Raw genomic sequence first — 15,431 nt, forward strand, 5'->3', positions numbered from 1 at the left:
AAATTTCCAGGCAGTCAAATGTTGGGGCAGTGGCATGGCTATTGTTGGAGGCTTTTAGCCAGATTTATGTTGAAAATCAAGAGCAAAGAGCCCAGCAGGATGGTTTAAAATATTGCAAATTTGGCCAGAAAGGAAGCTCCAGTAAAGCTCTGTATTGCAAAAAATAAGAGTTGAGGAGATCCCCATTGCTGAGAAGGAATGGGAGAATATAAAAGATGGCCTGAGGGCATCACTAGGAGAAGCAAGTCTCCACATTTTGCAGCCTCAAACCTGGAAAGGTGAAAGACTTTGCTTTGAGAAGAAAGCTGCAGGGCACCATGTTCCAGAATGGTGACAGCACAGAGAATTTGTTCCTCAGAATCAGGTTCAGAGTGCTCAGCAATCCAGGCCCTCAATCCCTTCGGCCAAGAGAGAGGAAAGCCTGGCTACTGCTGCAGGTGGCAGCAGACCTTGGCATCATTCATGTGGCACTGGTTTTAAGTGCATATAGAATGAAAGAGTTCTGAGGTTAAAGAGGCTTCCACCCAGATTTCAGAAGGCCTGGGAAGCCAGGCAGTGTGCCCCTGAGAGGGCAGTGTGTGAAGCTGTGAGTGTGAAGTGAAAAATGCAGTGAAGACCTCAGAAGTTTGGAAAAGCCAAGAACGTGGATTGTCTGAGGAAAGCTGCAAGGAGGGAGCAAAGCGGGCCCAAGAGGAAAGCCATGGGAGCTAAGAAGTGCCATAGGAGCTGAGTCGTGCAAGCCCTTTGGAGCTCACAATTTACCACAGATTGCTTCAGACATTCCACATGCAGCTACAGGACTTAATGTTTTCCCTGCTGGATTTTGGACTTGCTTTGGTCCCATTCCTTTGTATTCCCCTGTTTGTAAATCTTGCAATGAAAATGTTTATTTTGTGCCATTGAATGTTAGAAGTGTTTAACTTTCCATTTGTAGAGGGGCTTGTAACTAAGAGTTTGCCTTACAACTCGGAAGAGACTTGGGACTTGGACTTTTCAGCAATGCTGAAACTGTTAGGACTTTGGCAGCTCTTACAAATGGACTAAATGCCTTTGCATAAAGGGATGTACATGAGTCTTTGGAAGGTCAGGGGCGGAATGTTATGGTTTGTGTCTGAATGTCTCCCCAGAGCCTCATGCAGTCATGGGGTGGGCTTCTAGAGTTTATGATTGATTCATGATCCAGTGTTGGAATTATGGATGTGATACACCTGCCCTGGGGCAGATAGTTTACATACAATGTAAGGGAGGGAAAGAGGCTGCTTGCTGCCTGCTCCTCCCTTTTTGCTCTTGCTGCTTTTGCTGTTTTCCACTGCCATGAATAGTTGCCCTGTGCCATGTACCACTCTGCCTTGGAGCCAGCCGAGTATGGACTAAAACCTCCACAAACTGTGAACTCAATAAACCTTTCCTTCCTTAATGCTGGATGTCAGGTATTTTGTCCTAGCAACAAAAGAAAAACACCCAAAACAGTCCTTTATATTTCCAGCAGTTCAAACAATATATTTGAGAGCTAAGATTACCTCTAGTGGCAAAACCAGAGCTAGCTATTAAGCAAGCAGAATGCAACAGTAATTGAATACAGGACCACTTCTCTTTTAGTATGTTTTGTTTTCCTCTTCTAGAATTCGTAAGCATCAATTTAGTTTGATTATCTGTCATCTTAATGAAGCTGCATCTACAACAGTCATGTCATCTGCTGTTCCTTCAATTATTGCATCTACACTTGAAATACCATACATAGAATCGTTTCTGACCAGCTGTCCATTTTGGAGAACACCATTTTCACTCATAGAGCACTCTCTTTTTAGCTGGGATGCTCCAGAGGGCCTAAGGGGACAAAAGTGGCTCCAAGTCCAGCCCATGCATGGTGAAGCAAGTTAAGGATTTAATATGAAGCACAGAAGCAGATAGCATCAGACAGCAAGCAGTACTTGGTACACATTTCTGGAGAAGCAGTGTCTGTGTTGTTATGTACACCTCGAAAAAGTTCAGATCTGTCAGAGAGTTGTTGTGTAAAGTAAACTGAACTACAGGGCAGCAGTGTTTTAATAGCTATTGTAGGCCTGTATTTACTGTATTAAAATGAGTAAAAGAACAAGCAGTGACACACCACTAGGCAGGGGTAGTGAGGCAGCATTTCCTTCTCCCGCTGCTGCTGAGATGGTGGAAGTTAGTCGAATTCAGTATGAAATGGAATACACTAAAGGTATTAGTCAGTGAATGAGGGTCCTGGAAAAATTAAAAGTAGCATCACCAAATGCTGACCTGGAATAAGGATTCCAAGAAAGAGTTTCAAATGCTAGTGTGATAATGCAAGTTCCAGAGATGATTGTTGTAGCAGGAAATAATGAAGGCATTTCATTTTCAAGACCAGCAGATCTTGACCTTATTCAGTCAACTCCTCATGTACTTACACTAAGTGAAAGAACACTAGATTTTCTGGACTTAGAAAGACCTTCTCTAAGAATCTTTTTAGAACATTCTGTTAAGTACCACCAGCCCTGGAAGAGAAGTGGGTGCATAGAAAGTACACAGTGAGTATCTGGAATGAACTACTAAATGATTGAATGAAATGCCCTTAATTGGGAGACACTTGTCCTGGGAGGGTGAAACTCTTTCCAGAAGCAAGCCAGGCACAAATCACTTGGAGGAAAAGTTAGTGAATTGGATGGGGCAAATCAAACCACATGTACCATTTCTTATTTTTACAACTTAGGTTCTGACAACAAAATAATGCAGTGAACAATCTGAAGGCTCTCCAGATCTGGTACTATTCAAATTAAGAATCAGGAGCCCCATTTACAATTATTAATTTGTGTTTGCAAACTGATGGCCTTGAGGATCCCAGAACCTCAGTTCCCTTTCCTCAATAGCCATGCTTCCCCTATTAGCATCTAACCTGCTACTACTTTATGGCTTTCCAAGCACTTCCTGGCCAGGTAGCTTGAATGGCTTTCTCAGCAGCTATAAAGAAAGCTGGATATTGGAAAAAAAAGCTGGGCAGTACCATGCTGTTTCAATAACTATAGCTTTTGTATTATGCTTTGAAGTCAGAGTTATGCCTCCAGCATTGTGGTCTTTGCTCAGGATTGCTTGGGCTATTCTGGGTCTTTTGTAGTTCTGTATGAATTCTAGGAAATTTTTTTTCTATTTCAGTGGTGGAAGTCATTGGAATTTTGATGGGAATTGCATTGTTTTGTAGATCACTTGGTGTAGTAGGGTCTTTTCAACAATACTGATTCTTCTGATCCATAAGCATGCGTTATCTTTATTTTGTGCCCTCTGTGAATTGTTGCATCAGTGTTTTACAGCATTTGTTGTACAGATCTTTCACTTCTTCAGTTAAGTTTATTCTTGTTATGGTTTACATCTTGATATCCACCCCCCAGAGCCTTATTCCCATATAGGTGGGGTTTTTGAAAAGTTATTATGAGACAGGCAAAAAGCACCTGGCTCTACACACACACACACACACACACACACACACACACACACACACACACATACACACACATACACACACACACACACCACTGGCTGCTTTAGAAAGGAAATGGATTACAGAGGGAGGAAAAAGAACACTAGAACACTGGCATTGTCTGGGCCATGGGTGCCCAGAAGAACCAGATCTCAGATTTCACCGCCATGAAATATTCAGTGAGTGCTTCCTGGAGCTGCTGTGAGCAGCAGAGGCTGTTCTTACTGGACATCTCTCTCTCTCCCTCTCTCTTCCCCCACCCCCCATTTAGATCCTGGACCCTGATCCCTCTGTGCCTCTCCTAGTGCACCATCCTTATCTTGTCTTCTGCTAGTGTTACTGTCACAGTGCCCCCTCTCTGTCCCCATTTGCACCCTCAGACACCTGTCTTGGTGTCCACTCTACTCCTCCCACCACTATGTCTGCTGCTCTCCCTGCCAGGGTCATCCCTGCCCAGAGGGCTGGGATTCTACCCTCTGGGGACATCCCAGGTAAGTGGGCCTTCAGAGCTCTCTTCTGTTTTGTCCTCCAGAGTGCCACTTGCCTGATCACAGAGAATCCTCAGGACTGCGGGGATGAGTCATCCTGTGCAAAAGAGCTGGACCCCCCAGAATGCACGGAAGGTAGGGGCTGGGGTTGCATTTGCACCAAAGCAGTTTGGGGTAAAGTTCCAGAGAGGAAACAGAAAAATAGCGGAGGGGAGCTGCTGGCTTTCTGAACCATCGTGGGGGGTCATTAGAAGGCCCCTGGTGGGGGAAGAGAGGAGTCAGGGATTCACCTGGGCCCTCCAGGGAATCAGAAGGACCTTATAGCTCCTGAAAGCTGATCCCAGTCTCAGCCCTAATTACTGCTTGGCTGTCACCACAGGTAGGCTCTGCTCCAGCTTCCCACCAGCTCCTTGTCCCCCTGGAACTTTCCTCTCCGGAGCTGGTCACCACAACACCTCCTTCTGTGACCTCTGCCCTCCTGGGTTCTTCAACCCCTGGCCTGGCCAGGACGCCTGTTTCCCCTGTGGCTCAGAGGCCAGCCAGCCAGAGAAGGGCAAGGACACCTGTATCTGCCATGGACCTGGGCGAGTGTTCCAGGTACGTCCTCTGGCAGCGGGACCCAAGGGCAGGTTGCATTTCCAAGACTGTTTTGATCCTAAGTCAAATTCCGCTCAGCTGTAACATGATCAGGGTTGGCTCTGGTGTCCAAGTTACTAGGGTTAGGCTTTCTGTTAAACTTGAATTTCAGATAAACTATGGATATTCTTTTTCAGTATTGCACAAAACATACTTACATAAAGTATGTGCTGTATATCTGAAATTCAAACTTAATTGGGTTCCCCATTTTTTTATTTGCTAAATCTAGCTACCCTCTTCAGAGAAAAGGGCAAACTCTGTTACTCTATGGCCACTCCTAAAACATACCCTGACCCAAGCCCCTCTAATTTGAACTTACCCAGGAGCCAATTCATGGTGTGCATGAGAAGCCTTCCTTTATCTTTTTGACTGAAATAATATCACCTGCTGGACCCTTACCTGCACATTCCAGTAACCTTCGCCTGTAACATGAATTCTCTCCAGCCCTCCTTATTGCTCATTTCCCCTGCCCTTTCCTTCTCTCTTGGTCTGTCTCCGGCAAGGTCACAGCCAAAGGGCTGTGTGTGACTCGATACCACCAAGTATCAACCAGCCAACCACAGCACTCTTCCTCACAGCCCAGTGACAGTCGGTGCCCCTGCCTCCCAGGCTACCAAGACATTGGCAAGCCCATGGGTTGTGTCCAGCGGGAACACAAAAGCTGCAAAGACGGGGCCACTTGGAACCAGGAGGGGCTATGTTTGACCAAAGATCAATGGGATGACCACTGTGCTAATGAGGTAGGCGCCTGCCCATAGATTACACCCTGCCTTCAACCCTTCCATTCAAAAGCCCAGCTTCCCAACCACTGGGCTTGTTCCACTGGCCCCTCTGAAAGCTTACCCTCTGAAGTACATCCTCAAATGATGTACTAAAAAAAAGATGTACAAAAATATGAAAGCTTACCCTCTGAAGTACATCCTCAAAGCTAAAGATAATTAGGGGGAACCTCCCTCAGTGAGGTATCCCCAAGAAGTTTGAATCTTTGCTCAGGTGTGTGCTATACCAGGAGACGCCCGGGGCTATGACCCACACCTAGGGCTCTGCCTGTGCTGGGGACAATACTCAAGTGACATGTGTGGACCCCTGTGCCCAAGAGAACAGAAACATGCCCTGCAACTCAGCTGCCCTGGTGGCATCCCACAGCTTTCCATCACTGAAGACACCGGGGTCCAGGTATGGTGCCCTGCGGTCCAAACTCACAACCTGCGGCTTCTGCCTCCATAGATAGAACATGGAGGGTGTGTATAGGTCCCTGGCGCCACTGCTCATGGCCTCCATCACTGTCACTTCCTCTCCTATAAAGGAGCTTCCACAGCCAGGGAAAAGGACCCCGTGTCAACTTAGGTTCATTTTATAAACTTTTATAAAACTGGGGTAGAGGTCATTGTGTTTATTAAAGAGGAGGGATACCATTCAAAAGGCCACACTCCAGGTTGCTTCTGCCCCACAGAACTCTCTGAATTACTCACACTGCCACGTCCTTCTATCCCTGGCAAGACACCCAGAAAGGGCTCGGGGAAGGAGACCCCGTGCTCTTCCCAACTCTTCCCTGCTTGACAGCAAGTGCGTCACGCATGGTGGCTTGACAACTGACCTGACACTGCCCACCAACCCCCATTCCTAGGATTTTTACCTGCTGGACAGGCCTTCTTCACCACGTGCTGTGGGCCATCCCTGCAACTTGGACCAGGGGCAGAAGTCTGTCCCTCTGTACGTGGTCAAGGTAGATGGTAAGAGAGCTGGACAGAAGGAGGCCATAGCTCAGGACCACACTTATATGAGCCTTTCCCTTCCCTTGGCACAAGCTTGGCCCTTGAGCAAAAGTGGGGGAAGCGGGGCAGGACCTCCCCTGGGGAGGTCTCCTGGAGAAGGGCCTGTGAATTCTCACCCTTCATTTTTAAGAGAGCGGAATCCCACCAAGAGCAAATTAAGGCTGAACATCTCCAGGCTGCGTCCACGTCCTAGGGAAAACTCTCACCCTAGTCCCTGTAGGGACAGGGAGCTCCCTGTCTTGTTCTAGAGCTTGGCTTCTTGGGGCTGACCAGACCAGGTCACGAGCTTCTTCAGCCACTGGCTTTGCCCCTTACCAATTTTGGGCGTCCAGACCAGGGTGCAGGTGAGTATCACAGCCTCCCTGTTTGCTCTTCTTCTCCCTCCTTCTCTCTCCCCAAGACCCAGCTCAAAGCTGTCTGAACACAGCTGCTCTCCTTCACGCTTTGAATCTTTCCCAGGAAAGATGAAGGAAGGACATCTGACCTCCCACTGGTCACTGAACCGCAACTCCACACACCCTGAGGATCTGCCGCCTCCAGAGCCAGGCATCCGAAACCCCACTGTCTGCCTCCAAACCAATGACACGCTGGCCTTCGTGGTGACCCGGGAACATTACCCGGAATATGACGTGTGAGTGGTCACAGCCTGACACCTTGGGGGCTCCCCCATCTGCCACCACCTCCGAAATGCAGCATACTCCCTGCTCTCTCTCTCCATCCCCAGGGGCCACTTCTACAACACACTGGAGCAGTTTGACTGGGGGCGCTTTCGGGCCCTGGCTGAGGAATCCCCACTCTCTGAGCAGGGCCCCCACCTCTTTCTGCAGCAGTTCCAGCTGCCTGGGGTCTATATTTTTCATCTGAGCAGCAACCGGCATCGGAAGATGGTTTGTCTATGATGGTTTGCCTCATTTGAGACCTTATCCCATTTCTTCTTCATTAAAAAAGAATACCTCATAACCACCTCAGAGAGCTCTCCAGGAAAATACATGCCCTAGATGCCTCCGCCTAAGTGTCAGGGTGGCATGCTCCTAATAGATGATTCTGGGGACACCACGCTTCCCTCCATAGCAGCCCAACGAGTGATGTGCAAAGACAAGAGGACCGCAAGGACAGTACTCAAGGGTGCCGTGAAGGAATCAGTGTAACAAATGGCTTAGGACCTCTGGTTCTCACGAGCCCTCCCCTTATCCTCCCCTCCCCATCCCCTTCCATCCTGAAGGTACATATCCTAAGACCATCTACACAATAATTTATCTCTGTGACCTACACACTATGCCTCCACTGATCCAGGGGCCTTGTCTATGTCACGCGAGGGACTTAATATCTTAGCCTATCAGCACGTCATGTAAGAGGCTGTACTGATCTAGCCCTGGAGTACAGATTCAGCTCTCCCTATAAATTGTCATAAAGCCCCAATTCCGCCCCACACACACACACACCATAGCCCCAGGTCTACACAACAGTCTGGACTAGTTCAGTTAATGTTGACATCCCTGGGTCACCACTCTGTCCTCTGATCAGTCTGTAATAGTGAGACAAAGACTGAATGGACTTCTTTCCACCCAGTACCTCCGCACTCTTCCACCCGGGGGCCAGTGCTTTGGGGACGGGCCCTTTGCCTCCACAACCCCCAGGTATCTCATCCAGACTGGCATCGCCAAGATCCCCAGCCCCATGAAGAGGTCTGCCTGGCCAGAAGTCCTGGGGGAGATTGTGCTGCTCCTGGGCCTCTGCCTGTTTTTGTTGGTGAGTCCAGCCAGGCAAGTGACCCTGTCGTTACAACACAAGATACCTTTCCAGGTCCCTCCCTGTAAATGAGACTTTCAGTTTCTGTATGCAGTAGGCATTATAATAGCTGCTAACATGCAGAGATGAGGAAGGTACTGGCTTAGGCTCCAGAGCTCAAAGTCTAGTAGGGAGAATGCAGATCAGGAAGCAAATGTCAGCAAATGCAATGGCACCGCGGTGAAGGTGTACCCAAGGGGCCCTCCCCACACGAAGACCCACTGATTAACATCCGGGCGAGTCAAGATAGACTTTCCAGAAGAGTTGATCCCTGAATGAAGCCTGAAATAGGCGATGTATAAGAACATGTTTCCTGTACTAACAAGGGGGTTGGTGAGTTGGGAGGAGGACTGGGGATGGAAAAAAAGGGTATAACTGGCCCCTCATACCCATGAGTTCCTCATCCATGAATTCAATCAAAAATATTAGGAAAATATTTTCAAAATCAAAAATATTAGGAAAAAAACACATTTACACTGAACATGTATAGATTTTCTCTCAACATTATTCCCTTGATTACATAGTATAACAACTATTTATGTAAATTTTCATTGAATTAGGTAGCATAAGTGATTTAATCTAGAGATTTAAATATACTGCAATATGTGCATAGGTTATATACAAATAATATGTCCAAATCATCTAAGGAACTTGAGCACCCATAGCATTTGGTATCCACAGAGTCCTGGGCCCAGTTCCTCCTGATATCAGAGGTGACTGTATTATAGCAAAGTCACAGGTGCATGAGACACCAGGCACTTGCTCAGGGAATCAAACCTGACACTCCACGGCTGCAGCTTAGGGTGTGAGGACAAGGATAAGGCTTAAACAGTTTGTCTCTTTACCCTAAATTGGGGATAGACTCATGGGCTCTGCTGAAAAGTTTGGACTTTACTAGGCAGTGGATAAGAATTTTGGGCAAGTAAAGATGCCTGAGGAGACTTGCACTCCAGCAATAGGGTGAAGGGTAGAGATGGCTTAGAAGGACAAAGCTCCAGAGAGCATGGCCTTTCCAATGGCCCAAGCAGACAGCATGCGGTGCTCTCTAGCCACAGATGAGCCAGGGGCCACTCCTTTCAGAGTCATCAGAAAGGATACCTCTCCCTCGGCTCCTTTTCTTTCCCGTGACCCCCATTATGTACCCTGTAGCTTCAGTGTCACAGCCTCAGCTGGGCGCGGAAGGCCGCCCCTCATCCCACCTACAGAAACCATCAGCAAGGATACAACCTGGATGCATACACGTCCCCAAGAACTGGGGTGCTGTCAGTGAGGAGAGGCCAATCTCAACAAGATTCCGATGCTCCCAGAGATGAGGGAGGTCATGGTGAGTGACAAGCTGGACTAGCATCCCAGAGATGACCCCCAATCTAACTGGCCGGCTCCTGCCTCATTTCTCATCTTCCTGAATGGCTCATTATTTAATTCCTCTTTATTCATTCACTTGTGTGTTCAAGACATATTCATGAAGTGGCTACTCTATGCAGATGCTATCAGGCACTAAGAATACACAATGTAGAAGGGGAAGGAAACGTTTAAATTCAGAGCTTTCAAATGAAAATAAGAAACATCTACTACTATCTTGAGGAATAAGTTCATGCAGAAGGTAGTGTACATCATGTTGAGGCTTTCACAGTCCACCCTTGCATCTCAAAGTATCGTCCTCAGAGAGCAGCATCAGAGTTAGCTTGTTTTTCTAGAACTTGAATGGTATATGAATTTCCTGGGGACTTAGGAGTCAATAAGACGGGGATGTGGTCTGAGACTCTGTACTTCTAACAAGTTCCTAAACAGTGCTAATGCTGCTCCTCCGAGGACTATGGCATTAGTAGTGAGACTGAGTGTTCACTACTGAGGATCCATGGAGATTTGCATTTGGGGAGATAATCCTGTTTCCCATCCCTCCGCAGGTGGGAGTTGGGAGGCTGAGAAACCGGTAGACCTCGAGTGGTTTGACACAGAAGCCTTCTTTGGGATCCTGCTCCGGCAGTCTCTGACAGTGACAGCCAAACTCAGCCAGAACAAGGAGGAGGTAACTTGCAAGTCTTGCTTCCAACCAAGGCTGAAGAAATACATGGGGCCAGACATAGGATTCCTCTCCGGAAGAGGTGGTTATAGGACACGGAGCCTAAAGAAATCTTTGGTCAATAAGGAAGCAGAAAAGGGGAAAGTCTATGGGCAAGGAAACAGAAGACCTCAGATTAAATTTAGGACTGCTCTTATTAAACCTAGGGCCTCAGCTTAACGGTAGGGAATCTGTCAAGGCCACCTCTGGAGTCTCTTCCTAGATTTCTATCCCTGGTCCTTGGTAGCCCACCTACATGAGCACATTCATGCCAGTATGTGATGGGCACTAGAAACAAAGGCAATACACTAGAAGCCCAAGCATAAAAGGGGGCCAGGGGTTCCCTTGGGAGGTCTGCTCTGGGACTCCAGACCGTCTTTTTCCGTTCCTTCCAAAGGCTGCAGAGTCTCCCCAGCTATGGGCACTAGGGGGCACTGCAATCCCAGGAGTAAAAGGCTAGGTGGCTCCAATACAGAGGTCCCAGGCTAACTCCACCTGTCTCATAGCTCAAACTCTTCTACCTCAAACTTCTGGGTGAAGCTCGTTCCCTGAAGCAGCTGTGGGGTGCTCAGCATGGAACCACAGCCTCCACTAACCAGCACCTGCGGAGCACACAGAAGGGACAGCAAGAGGTGGGCTTTGCTCTAATCGTCCCATCTGGGACTGTGCTCAGAGTAACTCCCACACACACACATACACACAGAGGCCGGAGCGCCCTTCCTTAGCAGCACCCCCATCACACCTCTGTTCCGTCTCCCTGGGCCCAGGGGCTTTAGCTACAGCCCTCACCGCCATCCCTGGGAATCCTTCTCCCTCCTGGTACCATTGCTGAGCTACTCTTCCCCAGAATACTACGGCGTTCCCAGGGGAAGTTGAATGTCCTGTCCCAGAGGCTGTTGTCCCTGACGGCTACAGCCACTTCAGGTGAAGAGGGGGGATTGTCTCCGACCCAGGTTGCTGAGGCTGCTGCCAGGGCAGCAGAGGAAGAGGCCAGGCGGAGGGCGCACCTGGCGGCTGAGTACACAGCAAGCCTTAGCCATCAGCTGAAGGTCCTTCAGCAAGACCTCCGGGCCAGGCAGGAGCAGTGGGCCACCTTCTGCTCAGCACTGATGCAGGCTAAGCGGCTGCTGAAGGCACAGACAGGCTCCGGGCCACGGACGTCCTCCCGGGATGGGCAGAATCCTGAAGGGTGTGTACCTGGTTAAGGGTTGGGAGTAGGAAGATAGGAACTAGGGAACGTGAGCATGGATGGTAGGACGGGAGGGCCCCAGGAATGGCCACACAAAAGTGTTCCTTTCCCTCCCTAATTGCCCCTGAGCCCTGACGGACCCTATCCTGTGCCCCTGCAGTGTGATTCCCCAGATGGACACCGTGCTGGCCCACCTGTCCCAGGCCTTGCTGCAGGAGGGCCACCGCCTAAAAGCCTGGGGCTTCCTAGGCACCGGCACTGGGGCAGAGCTGCTGAGGCCAGGTGAGCCTTACTCAGCCCCTGGAAATCTAGCTGTGCCCCCAGGGTGAGAAGCCCTGCAAAACACAAGTTCTACCCCAAGTTCTACCTGCGTGCATGCAGTGGGTACAGGGGGCGGAGTGGAGCCGGCCCCACACACACAAAAAAGGGAACCTTACAAATGGGAAGAAATGAGGGGAAAACAAACAAAACCATCATAAATTGTAGCCCTGCAGCTGAGGTGGCATTTCCTGAAACTAAAAGCTTGCTAATAAAGGCTAATGGCCAGGGCTGAGAAATGTCAGACTTGGCTGCAAAATGTCCCCCAGAGGACTTGCAAGTATGCTGAGTCTGGGAATCCCTGGACCCACCGCATTGCCCCAAAAGCCGCACCATTTCCCAAGGCCCGTCCAGTCTCTGCCAGTGTGCAGTTTGGCAGTATTACAAAGGCTTGTCCCAAATGTGGACTCCTACCCTGAACTCAGCAAAAGATGAGCCCCCTGCCCTGGGGAGCACTGTATATGTGTTTTAGGGTGGAATTCTCACCAGCCAAGCCCCGCCTCTCAGCCTGCCTCATTCACCCTCAGAGCCAGGGCTCTGCCAACTGTCTGCTCTCCTACAGACTTGGCAGACCCTCGAGAGGGCGCCGATGACATCAGAATGAATCCAATCACCATGCTGCTGGTCCCCGGCCCCAACTGCGCCATGCTTGCAGCCAGTGGCCACGCAGGGCCCATACCTCCTGGCTACTTCATCCACCCTGACACTGGGCATGTCCTGCCCGAGGCTGGACACCTGGGATACGACCTGCTGAGTGCTACCTTGGTGCCTACTACTGACTCTAATACTGGTGAGACCCTTGCCCACTAATCTGCCCCCACCTCACTGTGGGCTTCAGAGATGGGGGCGGAGCTCGCTGAGCCCCTCCGGAACGAACTACCTGGGAAGAGGCTTTTGAAATCACTGGAAGCAGGCTTTTGTCCTTAGACAGTGGGGTTTGGTGACCAACAGAGCAGAAAATACTTCCTCCCGCTCCTCACTTGAATGTTCCTTATGGACATCAAGGCCCCGTGATTGCAAAGAGATGGCAAGTGAAAAAACAGGTGCCACAGCCCGTCTCCGCCATCTGCAGGTGAGGAAGGGAGCTGCTGCTGGAAGCGGTACTAACGCCTCCTCACCTCCCTGTCCAGGTAGCATCCGAACATCAGAAGCTGCCGTCCTCCCCTACGTGCCCTACCCAACTTGTTCCGACACAGCTTCTCTTCCAGCCACGGTCCTGCCCGTCCTGCAGCCACAGAGAACGTCCCAGCTGGGGGCTCTCATGACCGATCCTGTAACAGGCATCGAGGTGCCTGTGCTGGCTGTCACTCTGCACCCCCAAACGAGGCAGTGGCTCACTCTTGGAGGAACATACTGTAATCCTCTCACCAAAACACTGGCCCCCCTGGAGTTGGGAGGCCCGATGGAGGACCCAGTCACAGGCGGTGTCGCACCGATCCTTGGGGTTGGATTGGACGAAAACACAGGTCTCCTGGCAGCCCTCAGCGCCGTCCTCCTGTGCTCTCCTCCCCGCCCAGCCTGGCTTCCAGCTCCTTTCCCTGAGTCCCCATGTTCTGCTCCAAACTGCAGACCCTGCCCCATCCCCTCTTCCCACTCAGAATCTTCCCTCTGCATGTGACCCCCAACCTTGCCTCCCCTTCTCAGCCTCCCTGTCTCCCTCATTTCTACTACAGTGACTGGGGAAGAAAACGAGCAGCGAGGTAACCCACAGTCAGAGCAACGCAGGATGCCTATTCCTCTCCCGCCAGCGCCCATACTGCCTAGCGCCCCCTCCCCCCTGCTCTGTCGGTCCTGCAGTTCGCTTCGCCCTCCTGCCCTTACTCTGTACTGTCCCGCACCCATCTGTGTTCCTTTCTCACTCTGCCTTCCTGATTCCTCGCTTTCAGGTCAGGTGCGTGCACTGGTGGGTCTGCGAGATGCTGCCGGGAACCTTCTGCTGCCTGGCGACACCTTTGTGGAGCCACTGAGCGGGAAGACAGTCCGGCTCCAAGGGGCTTCCCAACAGGAGGGCCGGACATTGCCCTGTACGGGAGGGTCGCAGGCCCTGCTGGATGTCAATGTGCTGATGGCCCAGAGAAGAGTGATTGCAGTGCTCCAGCAGTGGCAGGAGAACCCGGAGTGGAGGGCACAGGGGCCCCTAGAGGCTGCCATCAAGGACATGAGGCAGGCGCTGGCCTTGAGTCTGCACCATATCCTGCAGCAGGCTCGGAGACTGGCCAGACAGCTGGAGGCAGCACGTGGCATCGAAGCCAGTGGTGGCAGGATGGGTACGTACTGATCTGGGACAAGAACTCTCGAGGCCTGAAATCCCAGACCCAGAATGAGCTGGCGCTTCCGTGCACCTCGGCTTGTATGTTCAGGGACAGGACTGCAGCTCCATTGGGCATGCCTGTGTGGCTCGGTGACTCTACGCCCCATCCCCGGGAGGACTTGGCTGTACCTGTCTTCCAGTCTCCTGCCAACTCCATTATGCCTTACACTTTGCACAAAGTATATATTCTCATTATTTCCGAGGGTCATCACACACCATAGCAGGCATTACGACAACTGTTTTATAAATGGGGACCTGAAGTTCAGAGCTAAGTGACTTGCCCAGCCTCGGTCCTCCAGCTAGCTGGCTGCAGAGCCCATCCTTAAGCCACCTAGAACCTCTCAGATCCTCGACTTCCCACTCATACACTCAGGAAAAGAGTCCAGCCAAGTCCTCCAGCTCCCCCAACAATGCTTATACAAGGAAAATCAGGAAAAGGAAATAGGAGTGGCATCTTCCTGAAGCTTATCTCTCTCTTTCTAGAAGCTTCCATCTGTCCATGGTGTAACAAAAAAAAAAAAAAAGAACTAGGGCTTGGGGTCAAAATTGACAATTGACTTGAGTTCGAAGACATGCTCTACTATCTATTAACTTTGCCCCTGGGCAAGTTGATAACCTCTCTGTCAGTGCCACATCTTTAAAATGAGAATAAAATGGGCCGCTTGATAGATACAGGTGGATCACATGAGGTATCATTTATATGGTGTCCTTCACTCAAATTCTGGTGCATAGAAGGTGCTCGAGAACATGCATTCCCTCCTCATCCCACCTTCCGGTGTGGCCTGAAAACTGTTCTCAGCTTCCCAAAAGGTCTGCTGTCACTCAGTTCTCGATTGCACCTTCCATCAGGAATCATTCTTCCCTTTCAAATTGAGAATGCTAGGTAGTGCCCAAAGGAAGCAAACACAATCTTCACAGGATAACCTGTCAGGAAAGAGATCCTCTGAGCCTGCAAAGACTTCAGGCAGCTTGGCGTAGCCTTTAACTCCTGTTCCCCTGCCTTCCCCTTCTCTGTTAGGAATAATGTGCTATCCTGGGACAGAGGTGTGGATCCCAGCCCTGTACGGGTTGGAGATCCCAGACCCTCAGGGCTCAGGACTCATGGTGCCCATCCTGGGTATGCAGCAAGATGGGAATTCTGGTAATGCCACGCCCCTGGCAGGCTCAATGGAAGATGCCGATGGTAAAGGTAGGAGGAGACGCAGAACTTCTGAAAGTTTAAGGGGGTTCGGAATGGGAGTTTGTTCTGAGAACGCAAACCCTGTGAAGCTCAGGGAGGGGCGCTGCTGGTCCATTCAGTCATTAGTCAGGGACGGGCCATTCTGAGCTTTCTTCTAGAGCTGCTGAGAGCCAAAATAAAGATGCCCAGAGATCCCCACACACCAG

At 50.3% G+C, this 15,431-nt stretch overlaps 2 protein-coding genes across 19 annotated transcripts in view; one reads left to right on the forward strand and one right to left on the reverse strand.

Annotated features, from left to right (window-relative positions):
• Positions 1-15,431, reverse strand: part of Btg4 (B-cell translocation gene 4) — a 112,989-nt gene that overhangs the window by 66,880 nt on the left and 30,678 nt on the right. The gene's annotated exons all lie outside the window — the stretch shown is intronic.
• Positions 1-15,431, forward strand: part of LOC102014026 — a 29,668-nt gene that overhangs the window by 3,216 nt on the left and 11,021 nt on the right. For 8 of the 11 annotated variants that reach the window (XM_005378063.2, XM_013511004.1, XM_005378060.2 and 5 more), the window contains exons 2-19: positions 4,011-4,101; positions 4,346-4,563; positions 5,181-5,342; positions 5,596-5,778; positions 6,230-6,335; positions 6,626-6,721; positions 6,837-7,008; positions 7,102-7,264; positions 7,947-8,126; positions 9,315-9,489; positions 10,073-10,194; positions 10,734-10,859; positions 11,181-11,416; positions 11,577-11,698; positions 12,297-12,524; positions 12,865-13,200; positions 13,621-14,001; positions 15,064-15,234. In XM_005378063.2, the coding sequence (XP_005378120.1) occupies positions 5,235-5,342; positions 5,596-5,778; positions 6,230-6,335; positions 6,626-6,721; positions 6,837-7,008; positions 7,102-7,264; positions 7,947-8,126; positions 9,315-9,489; positions 10,073-10,194; positions 10,734-10,859; positions 11,181-11,416; positions 11,577-11,698; positions 12,297-12,524; positions 12,865-13,200; positions 13,621-14,001; positions 15,064-15,234 (2,905 nt within the window). In that variant the 5' untranslated portion in view covers positions 4,011-4,101; positions 4,346-4,563; positions 5,181-5,234. Of the gene's footprint in view, positions 1-4,010; positions 4,102-4,345; positions 4,564-5,180; positions 5,343-5,595; positions 5,779-6,229; positions 6,336-6,507; positions 6,722-6,836; positions 7,009-7,101; positions 7,265-7,946; positions 8,127-9,314; positions 9,490-10,072; positions 10,195-10,733; positions 10,860-11,180; positions 11,417-11,576; positions 11,699-12,296; positions 12,525-12,864; positions 13,201-13,620; positions 14,002-15,063; positions 15,235-15,431 lie in introns of those variants that run through there. The other 3 variants (XM_013511002.1, XM_005378061.2, XM_005378065.2) reach the window with 3 other exon arrangements.

The sequence above is a fragment of the Chinchilla lanigera genome, unplaced genomic scaffold (genome assembly GCF_000276665.1).
Source record: "Chinchilla lanigera isolate Chin_1 unplaced genomic scaffold, ChiLan1.0 scaffold00011, whole genome shotgun sequence".
Classification (NCBI taxonomy): Eukaryota; Metazoa; Chordata; class Mammalia; order Rodentia; family Chinchillidae; genus Chinchilla; species Chinchilla lanigera.